Source organism: Zerene cesonia, chromosome 19 (genome assembly GCF_012273895.1).
Source record: "Zerene cesonia ecotype Mississippi chromosome 19, Zerene_cesonia_1.1, whole genome shotgun sequence".
NCBI lineage: Eukaryota > Metazoa > Arthropoda > Insecta > Lepidoptera > Pieridae > Zerene > Zerene cesonia.
The window spans coordinates 4,599,606-4,612,588 of NC_052120.1; the positions used below are offsets into that span (position 1 = coordinate 4,599,606).

The following is a 12,983-nucleotide window of genomic DNA, read 5'->3' on the forward strand; positions in this document are numbered from 1 at the left end:
CTAGCAGGCAAACGAGCACGAGGCGGGTCACCTGATGGAAAGTGACACCCGCCGCCCATAAGCACTTGCTGTTAGGTACATCGCGAATGTGTTGCCGGCCTTTGTTATAATAATATGCCCTTTCCTTGAAGGTATCCCCATGGAATGTGCCTGGGAACACCGAAGATGGTAGATCATTCCACAGGAGGGTTGTTCTTGGCAAAAAATGCCGAGAGAAGCGCACAGTAGTAGTGCGCAATACATCCAGGTGGTGCGGATAATATTTTAATTTGTGGCGTGAGGTGCGGCTGTGGAACTCGGCAGCTGGGGCCAGTTCAAAAAGTTCCTCAGAACACTCCCCATTATAGATCCTGTAGAACACGCATGTAGATGCAACATCTCGCCGCGGTGAGAGCGGATCAAGCGAATCGGAAAGCTCAGTGTCGTCAATAATAATACGTACGGCTCGTCGCTGAACGCGGTCTAGGAGGAGGTCTGGAAGGAGTTGATATTGGGGTGCTCCGGCCCAGAGGTGAGAACAGTATTCCATATGGGGCCGGCCTTGAGCCTTATAGAGTTGGAGGCAATGAGCCGGTGTGAAATACCGTCTCGCTCTGGCGAGCACCCCTAATTTTTTCGAAGCTGTAGCTTTATCCTCCAAAAAAACCACGAAACTGGACGTCTGCCGTAATTTCGTCACCAAGAATTCCGATCATTGATTTAACCGTTAGGGGAGTGTTCTGGAAGCTAATGGATACGGCAAAGGGACTTTTCAGACTATATACAGGTGTCCCACATGTGCTCCCACGCTATGCTCAATGGAACTTATAGTACCTACTGCATACGCTGATAACGTAAAAAATACTCATTAAATCTCACATGATTTTTTTTTTTTTCAAAAATAAGACCTATTCTTCAAACTTTATTTAAAGACCCCTGCCTGAATATCCGCCCACCTTAGCCACCTGCGTGTGTTCATACATTTATGATTATGATTTTATTATTATTTTCATAGAGTGTGGTTACGGAGTGGATTGGCAAAATATGTCGGTTGTGCAAAGTTAGGGATTTTAACATACAGTTTTTACAGCACATGAGGGACATCCTGTGTGTATCATATCTCTTTTTTTTTGTTTTTGATAACATAACATTAGATTGTTTCATTTCATTTAAAAACATCGATCTTAATTAATTTTAATAGCAATTATTTCACTATTTATAAAATTGTTTTCATATAAATAATAAAATATTTAAGCTTATCTATTACTTATAATAAGACAGTAAAAATCGAGTGTCTGTACATTCATATTTTTCGAAATAACTGATAGGGGGCGATTAAAAAAGAGAGAAAACAAAGAATTAATTTTTGAAAATTTTGTGTCTGGTACTTTATAACTTCGAAACTGCTGAACGGATTTTAACGTGGTTTTCACAGATGAATTACATATTTATATATTATAATTAGGAGCGTTTTCAAAACTTACTTCGACAATATCGGATAAGGGAAATAAGTTATGGTCAATTTAAAATCTTTTTATTTATCTTCAAGCACTGCTTTAAAACTTTTAAACTAAGTTGAATGCGGTTTACGTAAACAAATTTAATTTTCTATAGGTCTGGATAATTATAGTTTCCACAGGTTACGCAAAAACTGACATACACATGGGCGGAGCTGCGGGCAACACGTAGTTAATTAAGAACTTGGATGACAACTCAATCATGACAACATTCATTATTATTCTCGTAGCTTGATAGATACGTTTCTCTTGACACAAAGAAACGGATATTTAAAGGACTTAACGTTGTGAACCAATGACTTAATCTAATAAGGTTTACATATAATAAAAAAATTAAAAAAATTAAATTATACATTTTAAGTATGTTTAATTTTTAAACCCCCTTCAATTATTATTTTTGAATGTGATGTGACCACCTCCTTGGCGCAGTGGTTAGCGTGTGAGCGTAGAACCAAGGGGTCCTGCGTTCGATTTCCAGAAGGCACGCACAAAAAAACGTCAGTCTGGCAGGACGCAGAAGACTGATCACCTGCTTGTCCACAAAGAAAATTGATTAGTGAAACAGGTGTATATAATCTGCCCCATACCCTACTAGGAGATACGGGACTCCACTAAAAACTATGTTTCTGTCGCCGTAAGATGGTAAAAACCGTTAGAATAGGTATAGTCTAACTCGTATGAGTCCAATGTACGTAGCATTGAATAATCAAAGAATAATGTGAATATATCAGAGTTATGTATTATGTCGGGGCATTATTTATTTTTTATGTAATATTGGGCAACTGAGCTGCAGTTCGCCTAATGCTAAGCGATCACCACCGCCCATAAGCATTTGCAGAGATATGTCCGTTGCAAATGTGTTATTCGCTTTTAAGGGGTAAATGATAAAAAAAGGATTGACGACGGAATAAAGGAATAGAATAGGAAGGTTGAGGAAAGGGATATGGGCCTATGCTACTATTTCATGTCGAACTTCTGTGGGGGTGTGGTAACTTCCCCGAGGCGAGTTGTCCCAATTCGTACCGAAGCGTGCTCGACTCGCACACTCAGTTTCAAAATTTACTTCTCCCTAACGACCGTTCTCTGCAGATCGACGGAGCCGAGCCTTTTTAATTAAAATAAACAACCGAACCTAAATCATCATATTGAATACCCTTTTCATACAACAAATAATGCGTTAAATTGCAAGCAGTAGTAGTTTAGTATGTAGTAGTAGTTCAGTATTGCAATCAGTATCACATTTTCGACTCAAGTATATATTCTCGCGGGATACATTATAATCTACCGGCGTTTACAATTTTACGGTGACACCCACTCAGATAACAATTATCATAAACATTTTTCAGTTCAATTGATTAGCCGGAAAATAATGGCGATATGAACATGTTTATTGTATGGTGTATCTTTAATATATTAAAATCTATCTACTGTTTAAATTAAAAATCTATAAATATACAGATCAATATCACATCTGCATTTTCTTTTCAACCTTGACCTATAGCCTATGAAGCCTTAAATGAATAACACAAACTATTTAAATTTCATCCTTCAACGCTCCGTGGGTGATAAGTATGTCTTAACTGATCCGGCAAACGTTCTGCCCTTATCACTGAGGGGTATGAAAATTTATGTTATGCAATTCTCAGACCTACCCGATAAATCAAAATTAAAAAAAAATCAGTCCACCGTTGGAAGGAGTTTGATAACAAGCACCGTGACAAGACAATCTTATATATTAGAAAATAAGAAAAAATAAAAAATTAAAATATTACAAATATCTCTCGCACTCAGGATAGGGGGAGAAAAACGAAGTCTATAATATAGATCATGAATGATTTATCCTCCATTTTATTCCTTTAACTTTTTTATTCTGTCTTTTTCAATTATAATGGTTAATTACACGAGACATTGAAATGGCGCTGGGACTAACAATGACTACCTATAGGTACCAAGTCAATCTCAATCTTGTATAATTAATGCATCAACCCAAAAATACCAAAATACCGGTTTGCCATACGTTTCCTGATCCACATTTTATCAAACGCATTATGCATATTAGCATATATGAATACAAAATTAATATCATTTACTTACTATTAATTGGAAGGTAAAATAAATAAAAATCATGGGTATTTCAAACAATTTTATTCATATTCTACTAATACTATCTTCAAAATATATTTAAAATAATTTTAATATAATATCACACCATGTTGAAAAACATCACATACCTAATGAAATTGGTACACACATTAAAATTTCTTTATTGAAATCACTCTGCTATATAATCTCTATGCAAAGAAAATGTTAAATGAATGCATTACTTTATCTATGGTCTACTGCTAAGTGCTAAGCACGTGAAGTTTCAACACGCGACTAGCAGACAAAAGAATATAATGAACAAAATAAAACTTCGATTGAATGTTACTTCCATGTTTAAGTAGGAAGCATAATATCTTACAAATTAATCCAAGAATAACAAAGGAAATTATTTATATGTTCAAATTTCTACCTAAAAATAAACTAGTTTTACTTGTTTGATAGTCAAACTATTGAACTCCATGGATTAACAAAAGAAAAAAATAAAATTAATATTAGTAAATAAACAACATTTTAATTTAAATAATTAATGAAATATTGATACAACTATTGACAACAACAAACTTAAAAATCTTATTAAATAATATTTTGTAATCTAATATTTCCTAGCATTACAGCAGTAAAGTAATTTACAATCAATTTACATTTTTGTAAAATTTCAGGCCAAAGAAGTGATGGTTTTGTAGTGATAAGCAACACTTATACTAAGGTACACAAAATGAATGATTAAATTTTTCAAAACATAATCATTGACCAATACTCAATATGTTTAATAGTTAGAACAATAATCTATATGTAATTTAAATTGTTATTGTACTCGCAATACTCACGAAATTATATAAAATAATATTCATACATTGTTTTACAGGTACAAAAGCAAATTAAAGGTGTGTTATAACCCTTATAAGTCTCGATTGGATTAATTACTTACTTATAATATTTCTTAATAGTGACACACTTAATATTAAATATTAGATTTACTTGTTGATCTCTACATCATAATTTTTCAACATAAATTAAAATTTCTTAATTTAACTCATTACATGCATCAGTGCAAATGATTTTGATATCAAAAAACACATGTTGTGTACTTCAAATTTCCTGAGGATTATTTTATATTTATTTTGTATATAATAGTAAATACAAATAAAATTTGGGCAGACAATAAATGTATTTAATGATATTTTATGGACTTTTTCAAGTTCAATGGAATAGAGTGCATTTTAAATAGCAATAAATAATTTTAAATAATTTACACAAAATTATTGCAAAATATTTACACAAAGGAAAATTTTAATTTCTAAAATGTGTCTAATACGCACAAATAAGTAAGAAAGTGCCTATTTAATTTGACATACACTTGGATATCTAAGAAACAATATAACTTATTATTCTTAATCATGGCAAGTTTTTAATTATTCCTATATTAAAACATGCTCCATATTTTTTAGCATCTTTACTCATAATTTATGAAGAAATATGAGTAAATATCAATATTTCTTTACCAAAAAAAAAATTACTTTTTCAAAAAGAATAAAATTAAAAAGGGATGTTTCTTTATTTATTGAAATTTAAATGTTAATTACGTCAGGTACACAATCTTGAACATAGGAAATATATTTTTATAAACTGATTGTCCATATCACATTTCAATAAGTAGGTATAATGATAACCAACTTATGTGGACATAATTAGCATTTATAATTTATCCTTATTTTTATTTATAAAAAGAATAATACCTGACTATCAAGATTTTCCCGTGCTCATAAGCATAATGTGATATATATGTTATTTTAAGTTTTATTATCATTATCTTTACATAAGACACTACAAGAATGACTTTGTAAACTACTTAAGAAAATTTACTAGTCAATACTAATCAATATGTTAACTTGTTTATAGTTTATTATCTAGCTGTGTGACTATTTGATTTGATACAACTTTAGTAGCTAAAGATGCATTTGGAATTAGAAACCTGTCCATATCTTTAATAAGCAAATTGTCACCATCAGGGACACCATACTTAAAAGTAATTAGCTCAGGATGTCTCTTTTTTGCAGTGATTTTAACAATAGTTGAGAGTAACCTCCTTGATAACACCTTTGCTTGGCCTTTTTTATTAGGAATTTCACGTAAAATTATCAAATGAGTTTCCGTTATCACTAGATATGAATCATACATATGTCCATTGTATAATACTTCCTGACATTGAAAACTATCAATTACATTTGGGTTTTTAAGGAATGACTGAACATCTATGACCTCATCCATCATTTCACTGCTTACAGCATCACGTCTCATATCGGAATAGTCATCCTCCTCTTCATCATTGATACTGAATACTGGAGGAACATTTCTATATCTATTCTCTTTCCTATCGGTTGCAGAAACATGCCACTCACTTATATTAGCTGCTGAATTAGGATTGACAATATATTCAATTAGTTTTCCTTTTACCTCTTGACTTTTTGCCTTCATTGCTGACGACAATTTGCTGAATAGTTGTATAGCTGGAATATTATCGCGTCGTTTGGATTTTCTCACTTCTTTTCCTAAATTGTTATTATTAGGAGCACATACCAAACATGTAGCTGGATTATGATCCTCTAAGCAATCTGTCATATGTGGCCCAAAGTAATCATGTATAGCAACAAAACCTCCATCAAGCATAGAAACATGCTTTATATTTCTTTTAAGAAAGGAAGCCACCACCATATGAGCATAGCTATCTTCTTCAGTTCTACCAGAACCAACAAAACACAAATGTTCTCCAGCTGCAAGGGAACCAGCGGCCAATGCCTGGCGTTGTGCATTTAGCAATCCCTGAACAGCAGTGTTGAAAGCATTAGGCTCTTGTAACATAAGGTTGCAATCCAAATGAAAAGCGGTAGAAAGGTGACCTGCATTATACTGTTCTGCTGGCCGACAGTCAACTAAAAAGAATTTGACAGTGTCAGAGTCCACTGCATCAACAGTTGCACTCTCAATAAGTTCATGGACAGCCAAAGGAAGACATAACGCTTGAGAATATAATTTTGAATTGATTTCCAGGCCACTCTCAGAAAATAGTACTTCTAAAACATCCTCTCGGAAGGACACAGGTGTCTTCAAAGAATAGTAATGAGCTAAAGAACAGAAGTCAGAGACATCATTTGCTTCTAAATCACCTGGCATTTTTCTTAAAGTTTCAATTATAGTTGTCTTATCCTCATCTTTCATTTGTAATAACTGTTCCCTCGCATTAATAATCATAATAAGACACAAAAAGAAAATAAAGAATGGATCAGACCTTTGGAAATATAAGTCCCACATGAAGAGAACAACTTCTAAGTTGCAGGTGCCAGCAAAAAGGGATCGAAGCCAAGGCATGCAATATTGTTCTGGAGTGATGCGCTTTGTGTCCAAAAATGAACAAAGTTCAGGATCATGATATTGTATAATCAATCTCAATATGTGGAATGGTACACCATTGGGCACACAACCATTTGGAATGTATAATTTTAAAATCATTTCAAATAAATTATAAGTATCAGATCTTGGCAATTTTAAACTTAGAAGTGGATATAATATCTCAACTAATCCATTATTACAGCTGTAATTAATTGATTTAGATTTACAATAGAATGTTATGATTGATTCAATATCTGATATGACAGAGAGCTTTTCATCATCATCATTATCAAGTTTTTTGACAAATTTTTTAACATCGTCTCGAAGCTCATTTTGATTTGCTAAATCAAATATTTCATCAAACAAAAGCAATTGATTACCACTATCTTGACAATTTAGACATAACAGCCAAACATCTGCTCTGAGGCTATCGGGAATTTTTTTACCTTTTGTAATAAGATTAATTTCTTGTGCTGAGCAACCATCTAAAAGCGCAGATTCTAGCTCAATCAACCTGAAATAACAAATCGTAATGTAAACATCGCAGATAAATGAGAGCGTAATAGTGTAATAACTCGATTATTAAGCAAAAATTATTTAAAAAAAGAATATTTACCAAGTCGTATCTTCATCCTCTGCCGTCATATTTAAATTAAGATTAGTCCTAGAAAATAACTAAGTAATATGTGAAGGCCTACAAAAACGTCCAATCGTCCAATCACTTTTACACCAACTAAGCTCTTCTTAAATATAGCTAATTAAGACACAATACTCTTGTTCACTATATCACTTTAGTATAAAAGATTATGTTCAAGCAAGAATAATAAACATAGTCCTTATTTTTTTTTCAGAATAATATTAGTCGATACTCAAAAGTTATAGTCAATTCACTTGATCACATATCGTTATCGCAATCACTTGACATTTCGACTTTAGCTGACATTGACAACTTCTACAAACGTATTTAAAAATAGCAACATAATATTCCACCGTCCACGTCGTTTATCTCGCGAACAACAATTTTTACCTACTCAGGTTTAAGCCCCCGAGTCGATCTATTCATATTAAAATAAGATAGTTACCAGACCATGTCTGCAGATTAAATAATAAAAAAGGAGTAATTGCTATGCAATGTGGATTTTTATTCTTTTACTATTTGTCTGTTTGTATGTTCGTTTATCACGCAAAAACTATAAGATTATGACTATGTTATATACGGTGAAGGGTTTACATTTTATTTGAAATAAACACAACTTTTAGAGGTGGCCATTCGAATGGATCTTTTGATTCGGAACACGTCTGAAACGTCTGGAACTTTTTTTAAGTAGCGTACATATATGAATTTGAATTAAAAGAATACGGCTGTATTATTAAATCAGGTAATTTTTTTTATTTTAAGCCGGAAATATTTTGATGACAATGTGACAATATGACCATAATAATAACAAAAACTTAAAATGGTTGTGAGAAAATTTTGAACTATTATTGATAAGACACGAATATATTTCGATTTTTTTAATGGCAGCACTACAGACTACATCATAGACATAGATTATACACTTATATGTCTACATTATACTGCCCGGCGCCCGCTGCCGCTTTTATTTAGTAGCAGTTGTCGATTGACAGCGAATAGTGTAGTGATTGAACGTGATTGTGGTTTTTGTGACTTTTGTGTACTAGTTTATAATATGTAAAAATCTAAAAACACGAAATTTTAATTAACATTTCATTTTTATCGTATTATCAATCAACATTTATTAAAAATGTGTAAATTTTATCTTTAAAATTAAATGTGCACTTAAAATAGATATTGTTTCTAGTATCGTTTATGTTAGACTTGCGATTTGACGTGGTGTAATGTAGCGAAAAAATTATTCTACTAATACAATAGCCTATACATCCTCAACTATCCATTATACTGGGCATTACTCAAAATGAAAGACTGGCACAAGTTGTTTCCAAACAAGGAGGCGTTTATAGTTTTCGCATTATACATAATTTTATTTGTTTTTCAGGGTAAGTTTCCAAGTATCGTTTATCAAATATTTTAGCAAGTATGAGCAGTATTTCTTAACAATTTTATTTTATTTTAGGAGTCTTTATTACTGCTTCCAAAACTGAAAATGGTGTATATGATTACAACACAACACTCGTTGTGTTTTTATCAGAGCTATTAAAATTGGTCATTTCAGCTACTCTGTACACATTAAAACGAGAGTGAGTTTTTAGTATTTTTTTGAAATAAGGATATTTGAATAATAAGTATAATTCAGTTTTTGTGATTTTTCTTTTCAGAAACAAGCCTCATCTTTTTAAAGCTATAGCAAGAGATTATAATCTTTTGCTCCTGTACTTTATACCTTCACTGTTATACTGTTTCTATAACAATTTAGCATTCATAAATTTATCACATTATGATCCAACATCATACTACATACTATTACAATTTAGAGTGGTCTTGACGGCTATATTATTTCAGGTAATAATTATTTTTATTGCTTGTAGCTGACAAAATGTTGAATGATGGTTTTCTGGTGTTGTTTATAATCTAGTTTAAATTAATATTATTTTTTACAGTTCCTCTTCCAGAAAAGACTTGCTTTCGTTCAATGGATATCACTGGGAATTCTAACAGTTGGATGTATGATTAAAAACTTTGACGCAGCTTCAGTCAAATCAAAAGGTGACACTGATCTCTGGTCCCAAATATTCAGCATATACTTTTTATCAATTAATTTTCAAAACTTTTGTTCCTGCCTTGCTGGGACATACAATGAATATTTATTGAAAACTAAAGGATCTAATGTAGATATATTTCTACAGAATGTTTTTATGTACATGGATTCATTGATATGCAACTTCTTTATTCTCATGTGTAAGGGAGAAGTAAGTACAATATTTCAAGATTTACAATCCTTAGGAGATATATTTGTAATATTAATAACAGTGAACAGTGCAATTGTTGGAATTGTAACTAGTTTCTTTTTAAAAAATTTAAACTCTATATTAAAAACATATGCTAGTGCATTAGAGTTAATTATTACGGCCGTAGTGTGTTACATTTTGTTTAAAATTGTAATAACGGCATATACAATTATATCAATATGCTTAGTTGTAATCTCAGTTGCCATGTATTTTAGAAATCCAGTCAACAATGTGAATGTTGCCACTGAAAAAGATACAAGAGATTTGAAACCACTTTTAGATGTTGTAGTTGATTAAAATGTGTTCATTTACATAACTAAGCCAAACTTGTAAATATTATATTTATTTTTCTCAAAACGTGAGCTCAACTATTGAATTACAAACTATATTAATCAACATAATAACAAATAGTAAGTTATAAAGTACCCTTTCTACATGACATGTGTGGAACATATCTAACTAAAAAAAAAATAGTTATTCATATAACAGGGATAAAAGTCATTTAATAACTTTTTGAACTGAACATAACATGTATTGATTATTATTGAGCAAATCTCAATTGTGAATATCATGTTACCTTTGTAGGTAGGTACTTTTAATGAAGTGGTTTTTATGTTTAAATCTTAGCTTTAAATTCTTGATATCATGAATTTTAAGATACTATCTAGTGAAACTCAAATGTTTACTCATATGACTAGGCTAGGCTACAAAATATGTTCAGAATAACATGACCATTTGGTGCATTCTTCGCCATACCCGGGACAACTCCTGATACAACCTCAGCAATCAATTTTCACCTACTTTCGGTTTGATGTGCCTTTCACAACTAAATTTTTAAAATATAAAATATTATTTCAATCATTATAATATTATTGTATGAAACGCGGCCGTTGTTGATTTAAATAGTATATATTTTCTAAATGCGAAGTATTTGAAGAATTAAAAGATATTTTTGTATTATTCAAATAGGTATTAAAAAACTTTATTTATTATTACTAAAACACAACAGACTTAAAATGGATCTCTTAGCACCCACTATTGGCATATTTTGTAAGTTATCTAAAATATTTTGTTTTGTATTCTATTATTCTAAGAACGAGATTTTTGTTATATGACTGAAATAGTTCTAATTAAAATTATTATTGAAAAAAATATCAGACATTGACTAAACTGGTTTTGTGATTGAGATGAGATAATATTATGATAAAGGCTTCAATTTTTTAATTTTAAATTTTCAAGAACATTTTTTATTTTGATGTAATTAGCGGGCAACTGAGTAAGCGATAACCACCGCCCATGAACATTTGCAGCTGTAGGGCTGCTGGAAATGTGTTGCCCGTTTTAAATGGGAATAAAGGAATGGACTCGGAAGTGGGAAGAATATACAGACCTCTCACCAAACGAAACACACTAGTGCTAGTATTTCACGTCAATCTGTGGGATACCTTCCACGGTGCGAGCTGGCTCAATTCGTGCTGAAGCGTGCGCAACTCCCACACTATAGGACTTAGTTGCATTTTAAAATATATGTATACGTTTATGGTGTCATACTCAATTATATCTTTAGGTTTAAATTTTAAATTTATGACTGTAAATTTGTATTGATTTATGAATTTAAACTTGTAATTCTAACATCACTGTAAGATTTGTGCCTAGTAGCTGCAACAATAATTAGATCCAACTATTTAAGATTAGCAAGGATCAATATATCATTTTAATGACTAAAACAGTGTTGGGCTTTTTATTTATAATTGTGGCGGAAGGAACGAATGTGGAATTCTTCCATCGAAAATCCTCCAGATCATCCCTGTTTGGGACTATGGTCTGTTCAAGGCGTGAGAACAAAGTAGCAAGTTACTTGAAGAAGTTGGATATTAACAAGGGCTGTCGACCTGACGGTATTCCTCCGTTGTTTTATAAGTCCTGCTATTACAACCTGATATCTACTATATGTCATTTATTTAAACTATATCTAAATATAGGAACAATGCTTAAAATCTGGAAGCGGTCCTATGTTTAAATACGGAAATAAACACACAGGTACACAGGATATTTAATGAAGGCGTTGATTCTACCTTCCTTTTAGGCAAATTACTTTTACGATGCCCCCTTATATGCTCTCGTGACAAAGCCCTTTTTGCATTACCTAATTTTAAATCAAATTTCGCTAGAAATACATATATCGTGTTTGTAAGAAATATAATTAAACAATTTGAGTGACCTTGCTTTTTTCTAAAAGCTTAAATGCTTAAAAAAACAAAATTCGAAAAACGATTAATTGGAATTGTGATCTCTAAATTGTTCTCATGCTTGTGATTTCTGTTTTTTTATTCTTTATATTCCGTATGTAAATGAATTTGTTTTTGTATTTAAAGTATTTTAATTTTTAGCGGAAACTTTGCTGATATGTGTATGGTATGTCTATAATCTATAAGAATTATTTATTGTTTGTTTCCCAAAGATACATAAATAGAAAAGGGAGGATCCTCGGTCAGTCTACACGACTGGAAGGGAAGGTCCGAGAAGGTCTATATATATGCTTATGGATTTAAAATTAGAAGGAAAATATTTGTAAATAAATATTGAGTTTTTGTGTATGGGGCCATCCATAAATTACGTCACGCGAATTTTAGAACTTTTCGACCCCTCCCCCCTCCTTGTCACAGGTTGTCACATTTTTAGAACCCCGTCTCCCCTAACGTGACGTCACACATTTTTCAAATTTATGCATGTATCTAAAAATAATTAAAAGAAAACAGTTATTTTACATTTTTTTATTTAAGTGTCTCGCTTGCATTGTAACATGGCTCTAGGAATCAAATGTTGTTACGTAGGAGATAATCTTATAGCGAAAGCGCGAAATTATCAATAAATATAGATTGAGAACTAGCTGTTAAAATTTTTTTGTTCATACATAAATTTCGTGTTCTAATATTTTATTATGTGACGTCACAAATCTTTTGATCCCCCCTGCCCCTTGTCACATAATGTCACACTAGCTGTGACCCGCGGTTGAAACCGCGTAAGTCCGTATCCCGTAGGAATATCGGTATAAAAAGTGCCTATGTG

General features: G+C 31.9%; 2 protein-coding genes across 2 annotated transcripts; one reads left to right on the forward strand and one right to left on the reverse strand.

The window, feature by feature from the left end:
* Nucleotides 1-3,636: 3,636 nt before the first annotated feature.
* Nucleotides 3,637-7,916, reverse strand: LOC119834544 (TBC1 domain family member 23-like). Its single transcript, XM_038358934.1, has 2 exons — nucleotides 7,603-7,916; nucleotides 3,637-7,500 (listed from the first exon to the last, which is right to left on the reverse strand). Exons 1-2 carry the CDS (start codon nucleotides 7,629-7,631, stop codon nucleotides 5,493-5,495), a joined length of 2,037 nt encoding a protein of 678 aa, XP_038214862.1. The 5' UTR covers nucleotides 7,632-7,916; the 3' UTR covers nucleotides 3,637-5,492.
* Nucleotides 7,917-8,599: 683 nt separating this feature from the next.
* LOC119834549 (UDP-galactose transporter senju) lies at nucleotides 8,600-12,869 on the forward strand. The gene is made up of 4 exons (XM_038358940.1): nucleotides 8,600-9,005; nucleotides 9,083-9,206; nucleotides 9,285-9,468; nucleotides 9,567-12,869. Exons 1-4 carry the CDS (start codon nucleotides 8,924-8,926, stop codon nucleotides 10,209-10,211), a joined length of 1,035 nt encoding a protein of 344 aa, XP_038214868.1. The 5' UTR covers nucleotides 8,600-8,923; the 3' UTR covers nucleotides 10,212-12,869.
* Nucleotides 12,870-12,983: the final 114 nt, after the last annotated feature.

Bases quoted from the DNA above. Each gene is read 5' to 3' on its own strand.
- LOC119834544 (XM_038358934.1), bottom strand. From the start codon at position 7,631: ATGACGGCAGAGGATGAAGATACGACTTG. The intron at 7,501-7,602 runs GTAAATATTCTT...TTGTTATTTCAG, and splicing joins GAGGATGAAGATACGACTTG to GTTGATTGAGCTAGAATCTG.
- LOC119834549 (XM_038358940.1), top strand. From the start codon at position 8,924: ATGAAAGACTGGCACAAGTTGTTTCCAAACAAGGAGGCGTTTATAGTT. The intron at 9,207-9,284 runs GTGAGTTTTTAG...TTTTCTTTTCAG, and splicing joins CTGTACACATTAAAACGAGA to AAACAAGCCTCATCTTTTTA. The intron at 9,469-9,566 runs GTAATAATTATT...TATTTTTTACAG, and splicing joins TGACGGCTATATTATTTCAG to TTCCTCTTCCAGAAAAGACT.